The 25,664-nt window shown below is 45.3% G+C and overlaps 1 protein-coding gene across 9 annotated transcripts in view; it reads right to left on the minus strand.

Moving 5' to 3' along the window:
• Positions 1-6,698: 6,698 nt before the first annotated feature.
• The window catches only part of LOC141156853 (regulator of G-protein signaling 8-like), a 49,720-nt gene continuing 30,754 nt past the window's right edge, over positions 6,699-25,664 (minus strand). For 3 of the 9 annotated variants that reach the window (XM_073643300.1, XM_073643299.1, XM_073643301.1), the window contains exons 3-5: positions 25,488-25,624; positions 20,086-20,252; positions 6,699-7,481 (exon numbers count right to left, since the gene is read on the minus strand). In XM_073643300.1, the coding sequence (XP_073499401.1) occupies positions 7,299-7,481; positions 20,086-20,252; positions 25,488-25,624 (487 nt within the window). In that variant the 3' untranslated portion in view covers positions 6,699-7,298. The remainder of the gene's footprint in view (positions 7,482-20,085; positions 20,253-25,487; positions 25,625-25,664) is intronic. The other 6 variants (XM_073643303.1, XM_073643304.1, XM_073643302.1 and 3 more) reach the window with 2 other exon arrangements.

Raw genomic sequence — 25,664 nt, forward strand, 5'->3', positions numbered from 1 at the left:
GAAACAGAGGTAAATTTGTGAATGGTAGTAATGTGATATTCGCATGTAGCTGAACAGTGGGCCACTAGAGTCAATGTTACTGGTGGGCCCTTGTCACCTCAGTCCGTCACTGTTTATGTTAACATACATTTCCACAAAGATGCACTTTGACTCTCAAGTAGTTAACTCCCATCCAGATAAGCACTTTCCATATGGCAGATTTGGCATATACTGTAGGTATCAAATAGGTGCAGTGTCTCCCCACTCTTGTTCACCTGATTTACCCAGTCATTTGAATGTTTGTTGTACATGTATGGGCAGCATTGTGGCTCAGTGGTTAGGACTGCAGCCTTGCACACTGGGGTCCTGGGTTCAAATCCCACCAAGAACAGCATCTACAAGAAGTTTTTGTATTTGAGTGGCTTTTCCTCAAGTTCTCTGGTTTCCTTCCACACTCCAAAGATAATTATAATAATGCCAATAATGTCTGTAAAGTGCTGTGGAATTAATGGTGCTTTATAAGTGAGTAAAATAAATGAATGTGCAAGTCCACACAAGATAGAAGTCCTGATTAAAGTTGGTATGAATCAATTTGAAGGACCTGGTCCATCAGCCATATCAGTAATCTGTGGCCAATGGATGGCAGTCATGAGACCTGTCTCTTATCTGATTAGGTGGTCTGGCTCAATATAATCCTTGTGGCAAACCATGCTGGCTAATCAAAAGAAGAGCCGTGGATGGCAAAAGGTAAGAGGTGGTCCTCAGGGCTCCTGTCCATCGGCCACAGATCACTGACATGGCTGATGGACTGGGTCCTGTGAATTGATTCGCACAAACTCTACTACTGATGATATTACCTGTGGATATGGAAAAGTAAACTGAGATGAGATGCACATGAGGAGCTGTGGGTTTTTATTGGAAAACTCTTCTTCCACTTGTTGACCAACTCTGATGCCCGGTTCACACATTGCATATTTGGCACGGATTTTACGCCCGTATTTCTAAACTGAAATGAACAAAGTTTTCATATCTAAAATTCCTGGATATTTCTGTACTTATTCATTCTTTTTTTATGTAACGCACAAGAAAAATACAACAAAACAAAGCTAGGCCGGGTGTTTAACCTGATTTAGGGTCCCCATTGAAATGAACGGGTAATATCCGTACCAAAATGATATGTTTCTTCAATAGACAATTAACATTCTACTGATTAATAAAAAGCCAATTTTCATGCTAATTCCACACCCACACCCCAAAAAAAAAAACACAGCACGTAGATAAGATTCTGTTATTCATCCACTTGGCTGATAGGGCGTTGATCCAGGGAACTAGTCTGATAGACGTATGGAGTCAGGAAGGAATTTTTTCCTCCAATGTGGAGCTTAGTGTTTGCCACATGGTTTTTTTTTTGCCTTCCTCTGGATCAACATGTTAGGCTATGGGTTGAACTAGATGGACTTAAGCCCCCGTCTCACATAGCGATATCGCTAGCGATATCGCTGCTGAGTCACGGTTTTGGTGACTCACCAGCGACCTCACCAGCGATGTCGCTGTGTGTGACACTTTGCAACGATCAGGCCCCTGCTGTGAGGTCGCTGATCGTTGCAAAGTGTCCTGGACCATTTTTTGGTCGTTGGCCTCCCGCTGGCCAGCACACATCGCTGTGTGTGACCAGCGGGACCAACGATCTGGCTGGTAACTATGGTAAACATCGGGTTACTAGAGGCACGCGCGCACTTAGTAACCCGCTGTTTACCATGGATACCACTCTGCTACGGTGCACGGAGGCTCCCGCGCACCGTAGCAGAGTGGTATCCATGGTAAACAGCGGGTTACTAGGGGCACACGCGCACTTAGTAACCCGATGTTTACCATAGTTACCAGCCTGCTCCTGCTTGCAGCAGGCTGGTAACGGGAGCAGGACATCGTGGAACGATTCTTTCCACAATATCGCTGCTCCCCTGATCGCTGGTGAGCCTGCCTGTTTGACAGCTCACCAGCGATGTATTAGCGATGCAGCAACGATCCCTGACAGGTCGTATCGTTGTCGGGATCGCTGCTGCATCGCTTAGTGTGACGGGGCCCTTAGTCTTCCTTCAACCTTAAAAACTATGTTACTATGATACTGTGAAATGCTGTGTGCAGACAATCAGCTCGTAAAATCCGTACCAAATACGCAGCATGTGAACGGATCCTAATCCTACATATCTCCTGCAGTAACTCCATGTGGCTGTGTGAGACTTCACACTCTTCGCAATCACCAGGGTGGCTTCCTTCTGAAAACTGGTCCTCCAGAAAGGACAACCTGTTTAGTACTGGTCTGATTAGCATTTTCCTGGACATTTATGGAAGGGTTGCAGTTGAGACATCTTGAAAATAACAGCAGATTGTTATATTGCTGTGTTCGCGCCTCAAGCTGCCGATGTTACCATAGTTATGCCTCCAAGTAGGGCAATACACAACAAGCAAGCAGCAAGTGAGCCTGGAAAGTGTATAAAGTCTGTCCTGGCATATACAGCTTCATCTGGAATCCATCTTGTGTTGCAATTATAGTCAGAAAGTGATCACACATTACACGGCCGGAGGTGTTATGTTGTCAAACTGCATCATAAAATCACTTCTGGGACAACATGAATCAGCGGAAAGGTCTTCCTGGTGCTGTTCATTGTCACCTTATGCTGCAAATATTTACTTCTGTTTTCAACTAAGCGGTATCCAAAATAAAACATGATGGCTGGGGAGAGATTTGTGGGTCCTCATACTGTGTGGGGGGCTGTGGAGGTCATGATACTGTGTTGGGGGCAATGGGTGCATCTTAAAGTGTGGGAAGCTGCGTCTTCTGCGTAGGGGGCCATTATAGTTTGAAGAGGGCTGTAGGGATATCATAAAGTGTGTGGGAATTATGGGGACATTATATTGTGTTAGGGGCTACTGTTGGGGTACCATACTGTGTGTTTGGGGGGTAATGTGGGAAAATTCATTGTGACAGTATCATGATGTGCATGAAGGGTGTTTTTATTGCCATTATACTCTATGGGGGCCATGAAAGGGTATCATAGAGGGTGAAGGGCTTCAATAGGGGAAAAAATACTGTACTAGGTTATGTTCACACATGTTGGGTTTTTCAGCGTATTTTGCTGCAGATTTTTATGAAACTTTTCACCTGCATTTTGTAGTATCAGCAAAGTCTATGAGAAACCAGAATTCTCTGTCACACATCATGTTTTTTTGCTGTGTATTTTGTGCCTTGGTTGAGTTTTGGAAAATTGAACATGTCACTTCTTTCAGCAATTTTTCAGCGTTTTTTCACCCATAGGAAAAAAAAAAGTCAGCATTTTTGATGGCAAAATAGAATGGTGTTCTTTTTTTCACAGAACTTTATGTACATGCATAAATAGGGACAGAAGGACTGTGAAAAAAACGCTGAAAAAACACATAAAAAAAGCAGCAAAACCTGCGTTTTTGACTCAGCTGATTTCCTCCCAGAGATCAGTTTTGCTGAAGATTTGTGACGGAAAAAAAACAACATGTGTGAATATAGCCTAAGTGTTGCAATACAAACTCCTTTCTCTGTCTTTAAAAGCTGGGAAGTTTTCCCTTTCGTGACTATGTGTCGTGCCCACACCTGCTTCACAGAAGGCATTTTTCTGTAGGATGGAGGGGAGCCCAAATGGACCCCATAATATCGATGTACTCCCCTGCCTGCAGTCTTCTTCCCTTTCTTCACTTACTCTTTAGCTATCAATTGCTTGCTAGCAGGAATTAGGAGACCTTTAGGGAAGGGTGTATGAGTGCAGGATCAGATTACACTGCTTTTATCCATGGCTTTCCTTGATCTCTTTCAGATGCGGTTTACATACTTGGAATCTGACTGAGAAAAGCTATTACTAGAATACATGTGCAAAATGCAAAACAGAATTATTAATCTTAGAATTCACACGTCTTTTTTTGCAGCTGATCAAAAGTGATTGATTTTAAACTGATCTCAATTTACATGAATTGACTTTTTTTTCAATATTTCACCTTACCTCAAAGGTGAAAAAAAATCTAATCAGGATGTATCCTGTAAAATTAAATTATTTTGGCACCATCTTGAGTTCCATTAAAAATAATTAAAATTCTGCAAAAAAGTGTGAACCCACTGAATATTGTGTATTGCACAAGCAGAATACGAGGTATGTTCATCTATTTGGAGTGTGCATATTATATACAAACAGAAAAATTAAAGTCTTTAGTTCCTACTTAAAAAAACACGGAGATTAAAGATGAGGCTACTGATGACCACACAATGCGAAGAAATGTAATGATACAAAACAAAATTTCTTCTGTAGTCTATATTAAAATTCAGTACCTGGACACTGATCTGGATGTGCCCACCATTGCCATTCCGCAAATTATGGTAGAGCCTCCAATTTCTCACAAATTTAATTATTGGGACATGCTAACGGCACCCTTGGCAGTTTGCCATTAATATCACAACTGTTGGGTGGCCATACATGGACACATATAATATAAACAACTTCTTACAGAATATCACTAAGGTCTCCCATACATATTAGATACCTGTCAGCTGAACATTCGCTTGGCTAACAACTTCGGTAACTCTCCCGACTTCCCCATACACAGGAGCTCTCAGCTTAGGGCAGAGTGCAAAGACCCCTATACACATTATACTAATGTCAGCTGTACCCGCCAATATTGACGGGCTTGGCTGATGGTCTAATATGTATGGGTGGGGCGGCAGACTGATGGTTGAGAGGGATTTCGATCACACTTCTCCAATTTCGGACTGTCGATCACAATGTTCTCCCTGAGATAAGCCGCTGGCTGACCTCTCAGTCGGCGGCTTTCTCATAGCGAACACATCCGAGCGAGCGCTCCTATGTGTGGGATGGGAGAGACGGCAAAGGTGACTGTGAGCCAAATGGTGTGAACAAATCTAATGTGTATGGACAGCCCAAGATGACCATATGTGAAAAAAAGCATGATCTAAAGCCACGGTACAGATTAGATGGTCAGTAGATCCCACCTAAACTGGTGGTTTCGGAAGACTTTAAACTAATGAGGGCCGACGAGAGGTGAGTAAAAGAGTATATTTATTTTTATAATCCCTTCCCGGCAGATTCTATTTGTACCAAATTTATTGGATATGATGAATCAAATCGCCCCTTCGAGTTGAGCAGATCTGCCTGTATTGAATTTTGGGAAATTTGCACAACTCTGCTCACTTCTCACGTTGCCACAATGCCATACAAATTACTTATTCCATTCACAATAGGTGAAAGATGGCTAATAATGACCTACTCTATATGAAGGCCTTCCAATCAACCATTATGGAAGAGAAAGAAAGATCAGGCCGGTTGGAGTCATCATTGTTGCAAAAGTTAAGCTGGAGAGGATTCTGGCAGTAGCTTATTCTTCCCTGACCATTAACAAAATGTGTACGACCTAGTCACACATTTACCACTTTAGGCTTTCTAAGCTTATGACTTGGTATAATTGCATCTTCAAATAAAAAGAAGCTCTGATCTCTCATTCTTGAGATGCAAATATATGAAGCTCTAACTTTGAACATCAAAAGCGTTCTAGTGCACCATAACCCAATAATCCTAATTAACTCTCCACTATGTTCTACCCAACATATTTATTACAGAGCCATCAATTCAGACACCCATTCCCCTAAAGACGCACCAATCAGGTAACCCGAATCTTCTCATCAACTCCCTTAATCTCATTTAGAAGAAATTTGCAAATCGTATTAGGCTATTGTAAAATATCCATTTTCTTAGAAAAAAACAACAAAATAGTACGTGGCAATTTCACGTGGAAAATGAATTCTATTTGGAGCACTGTGTATCTTATTATCCCTTATTTGGATAATAAAGGATAATATGTTATTGGCATTGGTGGGAAACAGGTCACAGAACATGAATGCACCAAGCAGAACGCACTGTCACAAATAATCCCGAATTGTGCAGCATTATATATTTTTATAGCGAGGGAGAATTACAGCTCTGAATTATCTGCTAAACCAATCACTCTGGACATTAGTGCTGCTTCCTTCAACTTCTCTAAGATATTCTAAATTACTTGTGCAGTCGTATTCCTTGGAGATCACACACCCGTACAATGAGTGACTTCCTTGTATAACGAAGTCAAGATAGTTAAGCTAATTGAAGACCTGAAGGGAAAGCTAATTAATTGACTTCCATTTGAAAGTGTCTAACATGAATCATCACTTGCTCTAACGTAACATTCTTAGAAATGTATTTTAGTTCCCTGCTTCTTCTGATATTTCCTTGGTTTGTGAGGTCCCATTGTTGACTCTGAAAGCAGACTTTCGAAGTTTAAAAGGAATCTGTCAGCAGATTTCACACCCCAAAACTATTTATATGTGCATATAGCTCTTGCAAAGACAAATCCAGCAATACCTTTACATGGCCAGTCCATTCATCCTTTCCTGTGAAATCAGTGTTTGAATTAATATGCAAATGAGGCTATGGTAGATCTGAAGCCTCTGTCACTCTAGCTCTACTCCCCGCCATGCTGTGCCTCCCCCGGCTTCACTGACATTCTCTCTGCTGTGTGACTTCATGCAAAGGAGCAAGGAGTTAAGCAGCAGGAGAAGGCGGTACTGGGAGGGGAATAGAGCTGGAGTGACATAGGCTTTAGATCTACCATATGCATTTGCATAGCAGTTCAAACTCTGATTTCTCAGTAACGGAGGAACGGACTGGCCATATTAAGATATTTCTGGACTTGTCTATGAAAGAGCAACATACACATATAAATAGTTTGGGGTGAAATCCTGCTGACTGATTGTCCTTTAACTTCCATCTGAACGTCTGGTTGAAAGAGAAATATTTTTAAGTCTATTTCTATCTTTTAAAAATAAGTAAAAAAAAGTGTATTACTATGTGAAGAACGCACTAATTACAGTTGCACATAGTGACACATTGATTAAGTAAATACCAAAATGAAAATAATGAGTTTAGACATTTTGCTACAGCAATTAGAATGAAAAAAATAATAACATATTTGATGTGATGGATCAGGGATCTTTCCTTATGTTGTAAATAATACCCAACTTTGTATTTTCTTGTTTTTCTCTCCATCTTCTCCTTTGTACTTTTGTTTTAAACATCCACAAATTACTTAAGGATAGTCAGGTGATGATGAAGATGAGATGTGTAACACTGGCAGTGAAGCTGCTGTATTGTCTCAAGCAGTCGTAACTGAATCATCTCAGTCTTCTTGGTCATAGTGCAAGATGGTTCTTCTTGGGTTGGACAACTCTGTCTCTGCCGCCACTCATGTGACTAACAAGGGCTCTTCTGAGTCTGGCTAAGGAGGTCATTGTAGATTTGTGAGCGTAGAAACCTTGGGTAGGAATCCCTTTCCATTAGGCTCCGCACTCTCAGTTGGGCGAGGTCAAAACAAGACAAGGTTGGATGCACAAGGTTTCGTTTGGTCATTTCTCGGGTCGGGAAATCAATGTTGACCTATTGAATGACAAGGGAACATATGAGTCTATGAGCTCAGGATGGGGTAAAGTCAATCACATTTTCATTAAATGGTAACTCTCAATAAACTTAGAGTCATCTGACGGCAAATTCCATGATTGACACAATTTGTAGAATTCTTTGCTTTCTCAAAATTACATTTTCAGCCTTAAAAATCAGTTTCAGCCAATAGATATCTCCCTTCTGTGTAAACTACTATCCACTGCCTGCTATCAAGTATAATCTGTCTCCAGAAGCAGAGCGGAAGAGATGCCCACATGGATTACAGGAAGTGGGGTTGGGTCTTTGTTTTTCTGCTCTGGCCCTCCTTTCTGGTAACATGACATACATACCTAACAAAGAGGTGGTCTTTCAGTTCAGAATAGGCAGTCAATAAGACAATGGCAAGTACAATGCATAATGTGAAGGAAGGGAAATTCCAGAACCTATGGTACTGACAGAAACCATGATACTGATAGTACCTATGGTACTGACAGAATGCTGATCCAGGGAACCATCTACTGAAAAGGAGAGGATGGTATGTAATAGAGGATGAGAATTAAGACCGAATGAGAGACTAATATGTGCAAATAAAGCAGCTTTATCCTATTGTGGGGGATGAAGGAAGAAAATGTATGTTTTTAGTCTGGTTTGAGGAGAAATAACAGGCACACAAAAAAAATAATTTGTCCTCAGTATATTCAAATATATGTTAAACAATTATTATGTCATCCTAGCTATTTCTAAGGAGCTAATTATAGAGTCTGATGAAATTGTGAGGCTGATACACTCATGATGGGTGGAGTAGAACGCAGGAAATTGTTGGCCACATGTGAAGGCGTGAAGAATGATTTCTGGTCGATGCTATGTGCTAATTAAGGTTCTGAAAAACTCTATCACCTATTCTTATGTATCTATGAAGTGGTGACTCTATAATGAATTTCATTACTTAAATGAAGGGTATAAGATGTGATCAGCAGTTGGAAAATATGATTCATTCTTTACTAAAAAAAACGTCAAAATCCCTCATGACAAGATGCAAAGAGACACGGCGGTCTACGTGTTTTATTTACTTTCCATTCAACTTGTTTTAATGGATTTTAATGTTTTTGTATAATGAATTAACACAATTTTCCAACCGCAGGCGTGATCTTTTGCAGTTGCCGAACCAGAGTGTTGTACATGAGTATATTAAGATCAACAATGTATGTGAGCTCTTGCAAGTGGGGGAGGTAGATTGTGTTATAAATAAGTATAATTTGTGAGTTTTCATGGTCTTGGAACAATAGGCAAACTAATGCATTCAAGTGGAATTGAATTCTACTCGAATATTACAAAAATCCACAATCACCAAAATGTGGATTTTAGGCAATTCGTCTGCACAAAAATAGCGGTGGTCATCATTTTGCTTAACTGAAAAGTTCCATTATAAGGTCAAAAAATGTAAAAAAAACCTTATACTCACCTTACTGCTCATCTCACTGGCCTCTCCACTCCTCACCGTCAACCGTCGGTCTTCATCGCATCTTCTTATCACTGCCACAAGCACTAAATCCCTGGGCGTCTTCACGCAAGGCCAGGACTTCTGGCTCGGATGAGACTTGGGATGTTTCTCAGCATGCGTGCACAAGGTCACATGCGTCTCATGACGTTGTAATGTCATGATCTTACGTCCTTGCATAGAACCATTAATGATTAGAAGATGTAATTAGGACTGGACAAGTAAGGAGCAGAGGGACCGGAGAAGTAAGCGGTAAGGTGAGTATATGTATTCTTTTATTTTTCACATCTTATGTTTATTGTGTTCTGTGATCTGGAGAGAACACAGAGCATAATAATAATGCCTCCTTCACACATCTGTATAAAACACGTATGTGAAAAAGTGGTACCGGTGTCATCAGTGTTCCTACCTCATATAAATGTAGGCTATCAGCCCAAAAGAGGAATCACATTAGGATAGGCCCCCAGCAAAAGAGGATCGCCTGGTCATTTCTGCTAAGCACACATGCGACACCCCAGGGGTCTGGTTGCCGCAGTAATAGAGATATTATGTCTGAGAGCAAGTGGGAGGTTTCTCTGGTCAGGATCCCTAAGCATGCAACACGGTCCGCCCAGACCTGGGAGGGGAGGAATCTGCCCTTTTAAACTGGGTCTGGGGCGGGATTAGAGCAGTCAGAGCCTGGAGAGGGAAAGCAAGAACAGGAGCCCTGTAGGAGCAGTAGCAGAAGTCCAGGGGCTGGAGCTGAGCAGAGTTCGCCCTGGACGAAGATACTAAAGCCGGACACAGGAGTCCGAGGCTGTGGGGACTGATATACACCCAGCAGCAGAAACCAGCCGGCAGGGGATTCCAGGTCCTCTGGCCATAGAAGCCCGGAGGCTCAGTCACAAAGAAGGGACCAGTGCCGCCATCCAGGAGCGGAGGCTAACAGAAGGCCCCAAGTCACCAGCCATACGGGTGAGCACCACACGGTATACTCGGGGACGTGGGCTACTTGTAACCGCTGACAGCAAGGTAGCCAGGAAGAGTGCAGATAAACGGGGAGGCCTACAACTCCACCTGGCCAGGGGAACTCCTGCTTGCTCGCAGACTGACCAGGCCCCTTATACTAGCCAGTACTCCCGGGAGGGTCTGCCTTGTACCATCAGTAAAGACCCTGAACTGCACCTCACGTCTCTGTGATTCCTTGCCGCACCAGCACCATTAGCACTGGGACCCTCACACCATCACTCCCATCATCTCTCACATTAGCTGCCCTGAGGCAATACTTCTCCCGTGGGAAGTTATCCCATACTCGGCTGCGCAAACAACATCAGCCTCAGCGGTCGGCAGCGCAGCGGCGGTCCCCACTGACCGCAATCCACGGGTGGCGTAGTCGGACACTTATTACAACATTTAGACTGCCACTGGTTTGACCACCCTGGGCACGGACCGGGTCACCGCCACGGAGAACTACAACCCCCAGCGATCCGGCTCCGGGTATTCCCCCTGCACAGCAGCAGCAGCACAGGCCCAGGGGGCGCGTCAACTTTGGCGTAGTCGGCAGGATTTCGTGCCCGCAACCACCGGGTACTGCGTGCCTGAAAAAGACTTTTGAACTTACCTGTGGTGAAGTTTCCCCCCCTCCGGAGTCGTTTCCCGCCGTCCGGAGCCGATTCCCGCCATCAGACGCCATCTTGGACCGTTTCCCGCCGTCTTCTGCCTTCTTCCCGCTGTCCGCGGCTGCTTCCCGCCTTCGGACGCCATCTTCGGGACGCCGCACGGGAAGAAGAGGGGCGTGGACGCCGAAAGCGCGCGAGATCCGAAGCTCCGCCCCACGCTCCGCCCCACGCTCTGATGCTGCGCAAGGTCCTGGAAGGGAGGAAGAGCGACGCTGACGTCATCGGAGCGCGACGCCAGGTCCTCAACCCCGACGATTGACTGCGGAGCCGCGGCCTACGGAAGAAGAGCATCGCAAGGTAGGCCACGGTCCACTACGGGGGAAGAGGATGCCGGACACCGAGGGGAGCTCCACTGCCACAGCCTCCGCCAGCGCAACCGCTGCAACAGTCATGCCATTCACCATGCCCTATATCCCGGGGGCAACCTGGCTACCCCAGTACTCAGGGGAGTCACATACTCTAAATGACTTTAGAGAAAGACTGGATAGCCTCTTCCAGGTGTACCCCCTCACAGAAGAGCAAAAAGTGAGCATCCTGGTGGCCCAATTAATCGGGGCAGCCCAAAGGGAGGTAAAGTCCTGGTCACCTGGGAGGAAGAGGACTGTCAGAGAAATACTAGCCCGGCTGAAAGACACATTTGATACCCGCACCTCAGCCGAAATAAAGCTCAGATTTTACGGGTGTAAACAGCGGGCACATGAGAGTATAAGAGACTATGCTCTAAACCTACAAGAGGCCCTGAGAGCCATTAAGAAGGCAGACCCTGACAGCGTGGGAAATGAAGATAAGCTGTTGACTGAACAATTTATTGAGGGTCTACTGTGCAATGCCCACCGAACCCAGTTGCGGGCAATGGCCTTACAGGACCCTGACCTGGACTTTGCACAGTTCAAGGACAGAGCCATCCGGGTGCTCCGAGAACCGGCACCAGGTGGCGCTGTGACCCACAGGCGCCCTGCTATCACTTACCACCAGGAGACGGCGCCCTTGTCTGCAGGGCCTGTGGGAGCTGATGCGCAGGCTTTAAACAGTGACCCGGCTACAGACCTGCACCATCAGGTCCAAGAGCTGACTAAGAGCGTTGCCGCGCTAACCAGAACTGTGCAGTCTTTACAGGTCTCTTCTCCAGGAAAGATCCAGCTGGCATCCGGACCGGAGGACGTCCCGTGGCGCCGACTGAGGAGGACCCCACCGGCCAGAGGAAGACCCAGCGACAGATACAACGAGGACGGACGACCCATCTGCCGCCGCTGCAATCAACCCGGACATGTGGCAAGGTACTGTCATTTAAACGGGCACAACCTGGGGTAGAGGGCCAACCCCCAGGCATAAGACCACCAGGCCCATCAAACTGGCGTGATAAATACGTAGGGGGACGTCCAATCTTGCCTGTGGTACTGGATGGCATTCCTATGAGTGCCCTACTAGACACTGGGTCACAGGTGACCACCATCCCGTACGTGCTCTTTAAACAGTACTGGAATGACTCGGACATAACCCGCTACCCAGATGATGACCTGAGTATCATCGCCAGCAATGGTCAGCCCGTGCCGCAGGTGGGATTCAAAGAGGTGATCATTAAGATCGGTAAAGTCGAACTGGCGGCACAAGGACTGATTATAGTGGACATAGACCGGCATGAGAGTCACCCTAGAATAACCTTGGGAACTAATGTGATTGAAAATTGTCTTGCAGAGGTGATTCTCATTTTACAGCAGGTTGCCAAGAACGCCAGTTCCGGACAGCAGCGTGTGCTCCAAAAAGAGATCCGGGCACTGATGAAGCGGCAACAGGTGGAACTATCTGGTGGTGAGATAGGTAGCGTGAGAATGAGTGACCCGTTCCCTATTGCCATGCCCCCAAAAAGTGAGATGATGATTTGGTGCCGGGCAGCTATTGGTCTAAGAGGTAGAGACTACCAAGCAATGGTAGAACCCGTCTACTCAGACAGTAGGCCCACCATTTTGACAGCACGGGGGGTGGTCGATGTACGCCATGGGAGGGTGCCCGTTCGCATCATAAATATCGGGGAGAGAGAAGTACACCTGCCCCGGTATGCCACGCTAGCCAAATTGTTCACCATAAACCAGAATTCTGTAAAGGCCGTGGAACCCTTGCCTCCATCTCAACCAGAGGAAGGTAACGGCTCTAAGAAACCAATGGAGGACTGGTGTCAGCAACTGCATTTGGGTACTGACTCCACTCCCTCACACCAGAAACAGGGAGTCTATCGGGTGGTTCAAGAGTACGAGAGAGTGTTTAGTAAACACCCGTTAGACTTCGGGCGAGTAAAGGGGGTAGAACACCACATCCCCACGGGAGACCATCCTCCCATAAAGGAGAGATACCGACCCGTACCCCCTGCACACTACCAACACGCCAAGGGGATGCTTAGAGACATGAAGGAGGCTGGGGTAATCAGGGACAGCTGTAGCCCCTGGGCAGCTCCACTAGTCTTAGTGAAAAAGAAAGACAACACTATGAGAATGTGTGTAGACTACAGGAAGGTCAACCGTATCACACACAAAGATGCGTACCCGTTACCAAGGATAGAAGAGTCCTTAGCTGCATTAAAATCTGCTAACTTCTTCTCTACTTTGGATCTCACTAGCGGGTACTGGCAGGTTCCTGTAGCAGAGGCGGACCGGGAGAAGACCGCATTCACTACCCCGATGGGTCTCAGTGAATTTAACTGTATGCCGTTCGGGCTCTGCAACGCACCAGGAACCTTCCAACGGTTGATGGAATGCTGTCTGGGACACCAGAACTTCGAGACGGTCCTGTTATACCTGGATGATGTCATCGTCTATTCCAAGACCTACGAGAACCACCTGAAACACCTGGTAGAAGTGTTTGAAGCTCTGACAAACTACGGCTTAAAGGTGTAACCCTCCAAGTGTCACCTCCTGAAACCAAAGGTGCAGTACCTGGGACACGTGGTGAGTGCTGACGGAGTGGCTCCCGACCCCGATAAGATCACCGTAATTAAGGACTGGCCAAGACCCTCCAGCATAAATGAAGTGCGGCAGTTCCTCGGGTTGGTAGGCTACTACCGAAGATTCATTCCCTGTTTCACCAAAATGGCAGCCCCTATGCAGGACCTCCTGATAGGTCAATCTCGGAAAGCCAAAAACCAGAAGCCGCCCTTCAGGTGGGAAAAGCTGGAAGAGGAGTCCTTCTGCCAGCTGAAGATGGCCCTCACGGGGGATGAAATCCTGGCATATCCAGACTACAGCCAGCCCTTTATCCTCCACACGGACGCAAGCAACATCGGGCTAGGAGCCGTACTGTCCCAGATCCAGCAAGGGAAAGAACGGGTAATCGCTTACGCCAGCCGAAAGCTACGGCCCACGGAGAGGAACCCTGAGAATTATAGCTCATTCAAGCTGGAGTTCCTGGCAGTAGTGTGGGCAGTGACCGAACGTTTCAAGCACTACCTTGCCTCCTCCAAATTCACCGTGTACACGGATAACAACCCGTTGACACACCTGGACACTGCAAGGCTCGGTGCCCTGGAACAGAGATGGATGGCCCGCCTGTCCAACTTTGAATTCACCATCAGATACCGGGCAGGACGCTCAAATGCCAACGCGGATGCCCTGTCTAGAATGCCGAACTTACCGGACGTAGGGGAAGATCCAGAAGATCTGGAAGAAGTTGAGCTCCCTGCGTTCCACCGTCATGGGATTACCCTGTATTCCCACCGTGTGAAGGACAGGCGCTCCGTGACGTTCAATCCCTTGCCCCACTACAACTGGGCGGAGACGCAAGACAGTGATCCCGCAGTCCATTTGGTGAAGGAAATGCTGACCCAGGCCGATGCCCGTCTTGACCCAGATGCTCCGGAGGAGACCAAGCAACTGTGGAAGGAGAAAAGTAAGCTGTTCCTCTACAGGGAGAAGTTGTGCCGGAGAATGGTTAACTCTCGAACACATGAGTTGACCTGGCAGGTAGTGGTCCCAAGACGAGACGCGGCTATGGTTCTGGAGGCATACCACAATGGAGCAGGGCATTTCGGATGGAAGAAACTGGAGTTCTTGTTGTGTGAACGGTTCTACTGGGTAGGCATGAGAGGAGCCATCGAGAGGTGGTGCAGAGACTGTGGCCCGTGCCACCTGAGAAGAAAGGACCGTGCCAGCCAGAAGACTCCCTTGCAGCCCATCATCACCAGACAGCCACTGGAACTGGTAGCCCTGGACCATGTGAAACTGGCTCCAAGCAGATCTGGGTATGTCTGTGCCCTCACAATCGTGGATCATTACTCCCGGTTCCTGGTGGTGGTCCCGTTCAAGGACTTAACGGCTCAAACAGCAGCTAGAGCCTTCCAGCAGCACTTCTGCCGTCCACACGGGTACCCGGACCAAGTGCTGACAGACCAAGGACCAGCCTTTGAAGCGGAGGTCTTCCAGGAGTTCTGCAACCTGTATGGCTGCAAGAAGATAAGAACAACGCCCTATCACCCTCAAACCAATGGACTCTGCGAGAAGATGAACCAGGTGTTGATAGATCTGCTAAAAACATTGCCCCTGGAAGAACGCAGTCTGTGGCCTGAGAAACTGCCCGATCTGGTGGACCTGTATAACCACATCCCTGTAGGTTCCACCAACTGTACCCCGGCTTACCTAATGAGAGCAAGACCTGGTAAGCTGCCTATTGACCTGGATATGGGAGTCCTGACGCCTGAGGACACCTCGCCAGAGGCAGACTGGGATACAGAACGGCAGCAGCAGTATCGGAAAGTACAGGAGAGCGTCGAGCGAAGTCTGTCTCAAGCTAGAGAAAGGCAAGAGAAGGCTTATAACCAGTATGCTCCCGCTGTTCCCCTGGTACCTGGAGAGCAGGTCTTGAAGAGGAAGAGGCGGCTCCACAAGTTGGACGACCAGTGGGAGAAGGACCCGTACACCGTACTGCCATCAAGCCATGAGAACCCAAAAATCTGCGTAATCAGTAAGGATGGAGGAGAAACCACAGCCATTGTCTCCAGAGACCACCTGAAGAAGTGTCCCGAGCAGCTGCAAAGCCCTGAAGAAGATCAAGAAAACCCTCAACCCGCAGAGGAAAGGGAAGAAATGATCAGTACCGTACTCGGAGACTTCCCCCGGTCTTGGACACAAGTAAACGGCGCTGTCGTGGTACCCGTCCTCACCTTTCTCCAGCCAGCCCCGCAAGTGCCTACAGAGGAACCGGTAGAGCTGGAAGAGCAGCCGGCCCAAAAGGCAGAAGAGTCCACACCAGCAGTACAGGAGGATCAACCCTCTGCTAGTAGTGAGCCTGCCGTGCCCCTAGTGAGCCAAAGAGTGCGCAGAAAGCTGCCCAGCTTGCCCATAACACCTCCTACACCCTGTAGTGCAGAACCAGTTAGTGAGCTCCGTAGGTCCACTAGAGTCACTAGAGGTCAGATGCCCGCTCGCTGGAGAATCTAAACCAATGCACTGTAAAATTGACTGTTTATTGAAAAATGTTTATGGTTTATGTTTGTTGCCTGTTACTAATTATGTTTCTCAGTTACCCTGCAGATTTATTTGGACTAACAGGTTATGGACACTGGATAACCGGAACAGTTTTGTAGATAGTTGCACCTTGGTGCCTCTTGCGAAGACGGTCGCAGAAGAGAAAACCTGTCTGGCGTGGCCTACTTGCGGCCCAAAGTAGCTAGCTCTAGCCTTGCAGCCACGCCCAAGGACAACGCAAGGGGTTTGCTTTGGACAGGTCCCCTATTCTGTGCCAAGACTTCGCCTTGTTGGGTGACATGGACACCCCTTTGTTTCATAAACTTCACCTTGGGTGATATGGACACCCGGTCACGGAAACGCCGTGACCTCTACAGACTAAAGCTTCTTGTAAATATGTTGTCTTGTTATTGTCATACCTTGTATTTATGTTTCTTCAAAAATGTGTTTAGTCCTGGAGTACTAAAATTTACTAGGGGGGAATGCGACACCCCAGGGGTCTGGTTGCCGCAGTAATAGAGATATTATGTCTGAGAGCAAGTGGGAGGTTTCTCTGGTCAGGATCCCTAAGCATGCAACACGGTCCGCCCAGACCTGGGAGGGGAGGAATCTGCCCTTTTAAACTGGGTCTGGGGCGGGATTAGAGCAGTCAGAGCCTGGAGAGGGAAAGCAAGAACAGGAGCCCTGTAGGAGCAGTAGCAGAAGTCCAGGGGCTGGAGCTGAGCAGAGTTCGCCCTGGACGAAGATACTAAAGCCGGACACAGGAGTCCGAGGCTGTGGGGACTGATATACACCCAGCAGCAGAAACCAGCCGGCAGGGGATTCCAGGTCCTCTGGCCATAGAAGCCCGGAGGCTCAGTTACAAAGAAGGGACCAGTGCCGCCATCCAGGAGCGGAGGCTAACAGAAGGCCCCAAGTCACCAGCCATACGGGTGAGCACCACACGGTATACTCAGGGACGTGGGCTACTTGTAACCGCCGACAGCAAGGTAGCCAGGAAGAGTGCAGATAAACGGGGAGGCCTACAACTCCACCTGGCCAGGGGAACTCCTGCTTGCTCGCAGACTGACCAGGCACCTTATACTAGCCAGTACTCCCGGGAGGGTCTGCCTTGTACCATCACTAAAGACCCTGAACTGCACCTCACGTCTCTGTGATTCCTTGCCGCACCAGCACCATTAGCACTGGGACCCTCACACCATCACTCCCATCATCTCTCACATTAGCTGCCCTGAGGCAATACTTCTCCCGTGGGAAGTTATCCCATACTCGGCTGCGCAAACAACATCAGCCTCAGCGGTCGGCAGCGCAGCGGCGGTCCCCACTGACCGCAATCCACGGGTGGCGTAGTCAGACACTTATTACAACATTTAGACTGCCACTGGTTTGACCAGCCTGGGCACGGACCGGGTCACCGCCACGGAGAACTACAACCCCCAGCGATCCGGCTCCGGGTATTCCCCCTGCACAGCAGCAGCAGCACAGGCCCAGGGGGCGCGTCACACATGAATTGGGAAATTTATGCGCTAAGAGTATCTTCGTTTTTTCCTATTTTCTAGAGCAATAATGCGACTCCGCTTTCATAAATTTCATATTTTCATTCTATAGCGTTACAGAGTGCAAAATTATTTGTTCGTTATGTATGAAGATGGCTACTCTTAGTATGCAACTGTTCAGACCAGTGTTCTGTTTGGAAGTGACGGACGTTCTTTTGATAATTGAATTCTGCCTGATGCGCTTATATCTAGTTGGAACAGAACATAGGTCATGCCACAAAAAAAGATATATAGATATGCTCCTTTTATTCGTCTGTACTTGCGCTTGGTTTTTCAGGAGAATTTCTGGAATAGTTTAAGGCCCCATAAGTTAGTTATGTCGTTAGGTCAAAGATTTGATGACTTTTTAAAATCATTATTTGCACACAATTCTGGAAAAGTCACTACATTGCAAATGCATTGAGCCATGGTAAAATCTGGAGCTCCTCATATACTGTAACTGACAGGGTATATTCACCACTCAGATTTTATGAATTCATCATCTAAAACTTAAGTCTACAAACCACTAATCTTCTGTAATCAAAGATATTCATTTAAAGTTACACAACTCAATTTATCATTTCCTTAGAAGATAATCTTTATAACATTTGGAAAGCATTAGCTTAACTTTCAGGAACAATTACTTGTTTTTTTAAGAAGTTTGTAATAAATTCATGCCGGTATCTGAGTATGAGAAAAGGAATGACTTATGATTCATATAAGTTAACTTCAGTGACCTACTCAACGTCTGAATCACCAGTAGATGGAATATACTAAAGGGAATGTAATGACCTTATGACAAGAAAATGTTATTCAGTGATTATTTTTAAAATCTCCAACCATTTTTATGAATTATTCCGCTGGGTTGTGCTGCTATATTATGCTTACATTTAAAAATATCTATCGTGCTCCTGTGAAATACCAAGTCAGAACAAGATAAAAATATCCTATTGGTACGTGATCACAGAAGGGCAGGTTAGGTTTAGTTTTTTTTGTGCAAAAATCTTTATAAACTTACAGAAACATAATAGTCTTCACTGTATATTAGGCATTTCTATAGCATAGTACAAAAAAACAAAAACATAAAATCTCTGTCTTACTAAAATTTCACAATGTGAAGTCAAAGTTTTAATAAAATCCTAGTTTTATCTGCTGCAGATCTACCTTCTCTGAATACTTTTTTACATAAAAGTTGCATATTCTAAACAGATCATAGCAGTATTAAAGGGAATCTGTCACCAAGTTTGTGCTACCACGTCTTAGAGCAGCATAATTTAGGGCTAGAGATCCTGATTACAGTGATGTGTCACTTGCTAGGCTGTTTGCTACAGTTTTGATAAAAATCACTGTTTTATCTGCTGCAGATCTAGCAGTTCTCTGAATGTTGAACTCTGTATAACCCCGCCCACACGACTGATTGGCTGCTTTCTGTGTACACTGTGCATAGGCAAAAACCCGTCAATCTGTGATGGGGGTGTGGCAACAGGTTTACTAGTCCTCTAATGATAATCTCCTGCTGATAAAACAGTGATTTTATCAAAACTACAGGAAGCAGCCTAGTAAGTGACACATTGCTGGAATCAAGTCTCTACATTATGCTGCTCCCAGATTAAGTGATAGATTCCCTTTAACTTTTCTGGTCTGACGGTAAAAATTCAAATGTCACTCTTAAAGAGAGTCACGTAGTAGGTTAGAGTCAAAGAGCGTCCAGTCCAGGGTGATGCATCTCAAAAGTTGAAGTTTATTCGGCCATCATACAACGTTTCGACCTGTCATAGGTCTTTATCAATACCTCTATGCTGTTAATCCTCCAAGTTGGTTCCTTGGAACTTTGAAGGAGCATCCATCTTAGCGAGTGCTGTCAGCCTTCCTTCTTTTTTGTCTGTGGAAGTCCCATAGTAGGTGGCAGGGAGAAAACTTGGCTAGCATGCCTAGTTTTGCTCTAATATTATTATTATTATTTATTATTATAGCGCCATTTATTCCATGGCGCTTTACATGTGAAAGGGGTATACATTGCACTAACAATTACAATAATTTTGAACAATACCAGTCACTGACTGGTACAGGAGGAGCGAGGACCCTGCCCGCGAGGGCTCACAATCTACAAGGGATGGGTGAGGATATTACAGCTTTATTTTGAAGTTCCATACCAATCAAGTTATTTTTTTGAGTTCATATTGGAAGCTTGGTACCTTATCAATTTACAAACCCTAGAGCCACACCATAGAAGTGCAGCCTGTTCGTAAATCTTTAAGTAGCTGGCTTTCAAGTTGGACCCAATAGAAGCGCTTGATTGGGGAGTAACTAGAATATCCAGCTAAATATTTGGAGCACCACCTTCAAAATTCTATGTCTACTGCATGGCTTAAAAGTAGGGTGTCTTCAGAAAGGATAATTGGAATTGTACCACTGATGATTAAAATACCTTATTATAAGAAGATGGTTATCTTAGCTTACCTCTCTGGGAGCTTGAACATCAATGAATTCCTGGAAAATATGATGTGCTTTTGCAGGCAGTTTATTTACAGAGCGCGTTTTTCTGTAGTCCTCACAGGCTATCCAGAACTCAAGGTTCTCCTCACTGAATTCAGACTGAAGGAAGGCACGAAATGCAGAGCGACCATCTATAAAAATAGGCAAAGTAAGTTCGGTTCACCTTGTATATGTTGTGTTAGCGAACATCAAAATACTCAGGTCATGCTTGGAAAAATAGATCCGGGTTAAGATCGGACAATCTTAAACAAAGTTCACTAGAGAGACAATGAGCGATTAATTCGGCAATCTTCATCTTCAGTTAAAGTAAAAAATAAATATATTTATTCAATCCATGATGTTTAAAACTTATCACAAGATTAAAAGCAGGACATCTTGGCAAAAATATAATCCATTGGCCTACACGTTTCGAACCGATGTGTCTGAACGGTTCTTAACCATGGCATACTCCATGCCATGACTAAGAGCCTTTTTCGTATATCCTCATATTTTTTTCAAGAGCGGAGAATGGCTATAAAAGATCTCTCACTTGGGAGGACCCAATACATCTGTGCTGTTCATGTCCAGCCCACTGATTCCAGTGAAAACTGCAACGTTTCATTTCACCTGTGGTGGTGCTGCTGGGGCATTGTGCACTTGATACCAGATTTCTCCCAAATTTGAGTTGATTGGTTGGGACCTGAATAGTTGGACACGTGTGATCAGTTTATTATTGGAAGATCTGTAGGTTGAAAGCTTTACCCCAATCATTGCAAGGTCCTTGTGTCATTACAAAGTTCTTTAAAATGTTTGATGGCATTGTGCCATCTAGTGCTTGGTGCCATCACCTGGATTGGGCTGCCACATTAACAGCCTGGAGACCCCCATACACCTTAGATTTCTAAAGGCCAAATCAATCTTCTGCCAATCTTTCGGCTGACAGCCATCTCGGCCATCTCTCCCATAAACAGGAGCATTCGTTCTGCTGAGCGCTCTTGTGTTTTCTGTGAGACATCTCTTCTTGCAGCTTTTCTCATGGAGAACAAAAAGATTGGCAGTCCAAAATCAGAAATGCCTGATGCTAAACTCTGACAACAATCATCTGTCGGGGGTGAGAATCGGGGGGCCCCATACACATTAGACTGTTGGCCAAATCATTTGATATTGGCGGCTTTGGCCGACAACAGTTTAGTATCTATGGTGGAATTAAGCTTAGTCTTGCTTTGGTACTTTGCTTGGAAACGAATACAATTACGGTAGTTCCCTTTTATTAAAAAAAGTAAAACTGTAGTGATTGCCATCATTTTTAGCAGAAGACTTCAAACATTAATTTTTTTTTTTTTGGGGGGGGGTTATTGAATAAACCAGCAAACATTTTATTTCCCGAAATTAGACTTACAAAATAAAAATTATCTAGCAACTTTCATTTGTGTCATGAAAATTAAAAAAAAAATAAAGAAAAAAAAAATTCTATCCAAATATTTTTTCTCTATTTATTGCAAAGCAAAAAAAAAATTCCAAACTGTAAAATTTTGCTCAGGGCCTAACAAACTATCTTTTATAAAAGCCTTTGGTGTCCAAAATCTAAAATATTGTATTAATTAATCTAGGTAGAAACCGTAGTATTAATATAATACAAGGGAGTATAAAAAAAATTTGTACACCAAAAAATGTATTCATCTCAAAAGATCAGATGCCATAAAGGGATTTTCTACCTGAACAAGCTACTTGGGTTTTGAACATTATGGGCTAAATGCATACGGATTATTGGCCGGGATTTTAGCTCTCATTATTCATGGATGCACTTGTATATCAATTTCAACACGTATTCAAAATATACCACCTCGAAAAATATCAAAATAGCAGAATTCTTTTTAAGTTTCATTGATCAGAATCAGGAATTGTCTCTTACAAATAGGGTGCAATCTTTCTCTTGTCTAATTTACCCAAATTGTTTTGTGGTCCTGAATGCTTTTAAAGAGTTATTTCCCATGCTCTAAGAGAAAGAAGAAGGTCCAAAAGCCGTGGGGTGTTTGGTGAACATGTGTGACATTGTCTGTGTGTAACTATATATTTACAGTGTCAGACTTGTGTGCCTAAGGCAGTGTATGCGGGATTCAAGTATGGGCCTGACTATGACCTTTGGTGTCTCGATGGAAGATTATACAGTACGTCTGATCCTGTATGTCTCACCCAGTTTACGCCTGACCCTTTATGTCTGGATGTGTGAACATGCAGTCTAGTCTGGAGGAGCACACTATGCCTTTTTTTCCACATTTATGCCACTGTTACATGAGAAAAATATGGTGGTATTATTTTTACACCATTTGGCACCGCTTATCTGCGCACTATTTGGCATAGTTATATGCAACACTGTGTGCAGCATTACATATCTGTATGTCACCTGTCCATATATTTTCTAATTTTGTTGTTTTTTAAAAAGCCAAAAAATGTTTGAAATAAGTTTAACCTGCACAAAGGAAAACCAAAGAAATGAGCTAGAGCATAAGCTGATGTACATGCGACTTGTAGGAGCACTTTCACCCTGTGGCCATTTAACAGACCTAAGATAGAAACAAAATGAGCTTGTACCCTACTGTAATTAAGTAAGTAAATAGTAATACTGCATATAAATAACATAGGGTACTTTGGAAACAATGTTTTTGATTAAAAAAGCCAAAAAAGCCATCCCACCACGACAAGGTGTACCCCTAGATGAGCGGAAAAATGGCAAATGAGCGTTCCCAATATCACTCGCTCCCAATATTCATTTGATGAATGAGCAAAGCACTTGTGCATTTGGTGATTAGATCATTTATGCTGACATAAAAGTCATTGTTATAGTCAGAACGTTGGCCAATGTAAAAAGCGGATGTGCTATCGATAACATGATGCTGTGTGGGGACAGAATGACCATATTATTCATTATTCTGTTCCCATCAGTACTCATTGGCCTGTATAAACAGGGCAGTAAACAAGCGCTGATCAACTTATATACTCGTATAGTCAGTCGGAGCTTGTTAATGGTCTGAAATCTCCCCATTTAAATGCTATGTCTGAACAGGCTCTGTGCACACATGTATGCATTGTCTATGAGGCCTTAAAGGGGTTGTTCAGGCTTGGGGTTTAAGTCTGTAGTGTAGTCACTGAATTTGACTGCAGAATTGTCACAGCGTGCATGCTGTGCACTATCAGGATTATCCGGTGCCAGCTTCAGAAGTGGGCGTTCATGTAACTAACCACAAGTATACGATTTGCATACTTCCGGCTACATTCCGACTAGATGTGTTCGGCCTTACTCAATTCATTTGTATTGAATGAGGCCGCGCACGTCTAGTCCACATGTGGCACCCCAGGAGTCCGGTTGCCACAGTGGCATTGTCTCCCTCAAAAGAGGTAATGCCATGCCTGGAAGCAAGCAGGGGTCCCCTAGTCAGGGATACTAAACATGCAACACTTTCCTGGCACCAGACCAGCAAGGGGAGCCACTCCCCTTGGCAACTGGTATCTGGGTGCGGGGTTAGTTAGTCTTAGTGTGAGGAGTTGAAGAGAGGACATCGAGGAGAGAGGAACTGGGGACTGGAGCTGCGCGGCAGCTCACCCCAGAAGTAACACACAGAAGAACCGGACACCGGAGTCCGAGGCTGTGGGGCACTGAAGGCCCAGCCGCAGAAACCGGAGGGCAGGAGATTGCTGGTCTCCTGGCCCCATCAGACGCCCGGAGGCTCAGCAGCACCGCAGGGTCCAGCACCGCCACGTAGAAGCGACGGGCCAGCAAGGCCCGAGCTGCCTGCCATACGGGTGAGCACAGAAACGCTGCACTCAGGGACGAGGGCTACCGCACAGCTACAAGCAGGGCCAAAGAGTTTAGTGGAAAGGGTAGGCCTCCAATTTCACCTAGCAAGGAGGATTCTTGACTTGCTTCCAGGCTGCCCGGACTTCCACTTCTAGCCAGTACCCTAGTCCCGGCTTGTCTAATCACCACCAGTAAAGACCCTGGGACTGCACTTCCTTGTCTCTGTGTTTCTTGCTGCGCCATCAACCCCTGTACTACAACGCCCAGCACAACCTGCAATATCTACACTGCCCTGGAGCTAGCTCTTCCTGTGGAGAGCCACACCATCCCTGCTGCAGTAACATCGGCTTCAGAGGACTGCTCCGCAGCGGCGGCTCCCTTTGGCCGCATTCCACAGGTGGCGTCACGAACTCTATAAAAACACTATAAATCCCCGATCCATAACCCCTTTTATTGACCGCCCTGGGTCATGGACCGGGTCACCGCCACTGTGACATCTCCCCTAGCAACGACCAGCCCGGCACCGAGTACCCCATGGCCCAGGGGTGGGTGTATGCAAATCGCATTCTTGCTGTCATGTGTCCACCTACTCCCGGCACCAACACTGGAGAATCCTGATAACGCCTAGTGTGCACCCTGTGAGAGTTCACAAGTCTGAACTCACATAAAGTGACTATAGGCTTGATCCTCAACCTCTTCAAACTGACCATACAGATTAGTAAGCTGTTGGCCCAGTGCTCCTGTGTTCTCTATGAGAGAGTTCCTGCCAGAATCATCTGATAGTGACTTATCTCCTCACCAAACAAAAGGATTGGCCTATTGTATTCCAACTTCCAATCCTTATGTCACCCAAAATAGTCTATCGGTAGGCTCCCATAAACATAAGATGCTTGGTCAAAAAGAGTGGACTTGGCCCACTTTTATTTAGTGCATGGGAGCTTTTATGATATAAAACATTTATTTGAAATCCTAGTAATTTGAGTGAGGTTGCATTGACATAAGGAGCTGTACCAAGCTAACTTGGCTGTGCGAAATCTATGCAGTTGGTCATGGAAATATACAGCAGATGAAACAACATAAAATGTGTTAGTCTCCACACTGACTGAGTCCAAGTGAGGAACAATTACTAACGTCAGCATTAGGCAGCTGTACACGTGCAGCTTTCCATTAAGTTTTGTACCTTTTTTAATGCAGTTGCTGAAACCAAAATCAGGAACTGTGCAAAGCACAATCAAAACCTGCACGTGTATGGACACCACAGGCAGCCAAACACATGATTGCTACTGTCTATTGCTCTGTGACTAGCACCATTCCCTATTCGTCATTAAAAAACATGGGGGAAACCTAATGTCACTTTAATTAATCCATGCAATTTATCTCTGCCACTGTAATAACATCAGTGGAGTTCATTTAGGAGACTATAATAGTGCCGCCGCTTTCAGTACAATACACAGCAAGACCATTATTGTAGCTTTGTTATTGTTGTATGCGTTCCAGTTTCATTAAGGCACGGGAAAAAAAAATCAATTCAGGGTGTTTACAAGCAATATATAGTGCAGCTCTCCTGCCCTTTCATCTTCATTGTACTTACATTTATGAGACAAGAGAAGATCGAACGATCGAGCCCACCTTCTAGCTTCTTCTGTGCTCAGTCGTCTGTGGGAGCGAAAGAGATACTTAATCCGTGACTCGTCGGTTCTAGAATACAGGGAGCAAGGAAAGAACTGTCTACAACAAGAAGATATTCAGTTAAATAATTAGTATTTAG

This window comes from Phyllobates terribilis, unplaced genomic scaffold (genome assembly GCF_046119375.1).
Source record: "Phyllobates terribilis strain yellow unplaced genomic scaffold, ASM4611937v1 Scaffold_8__6_contigs__length_399053987, whole genome shotgun sequence".
Taxonomy (NCBI): Eukaryota; Metazoa; Chordata; class Amphibia; order Anura; family Dendrobatidae; genus Phyllobates; species Phyllobates terribilis.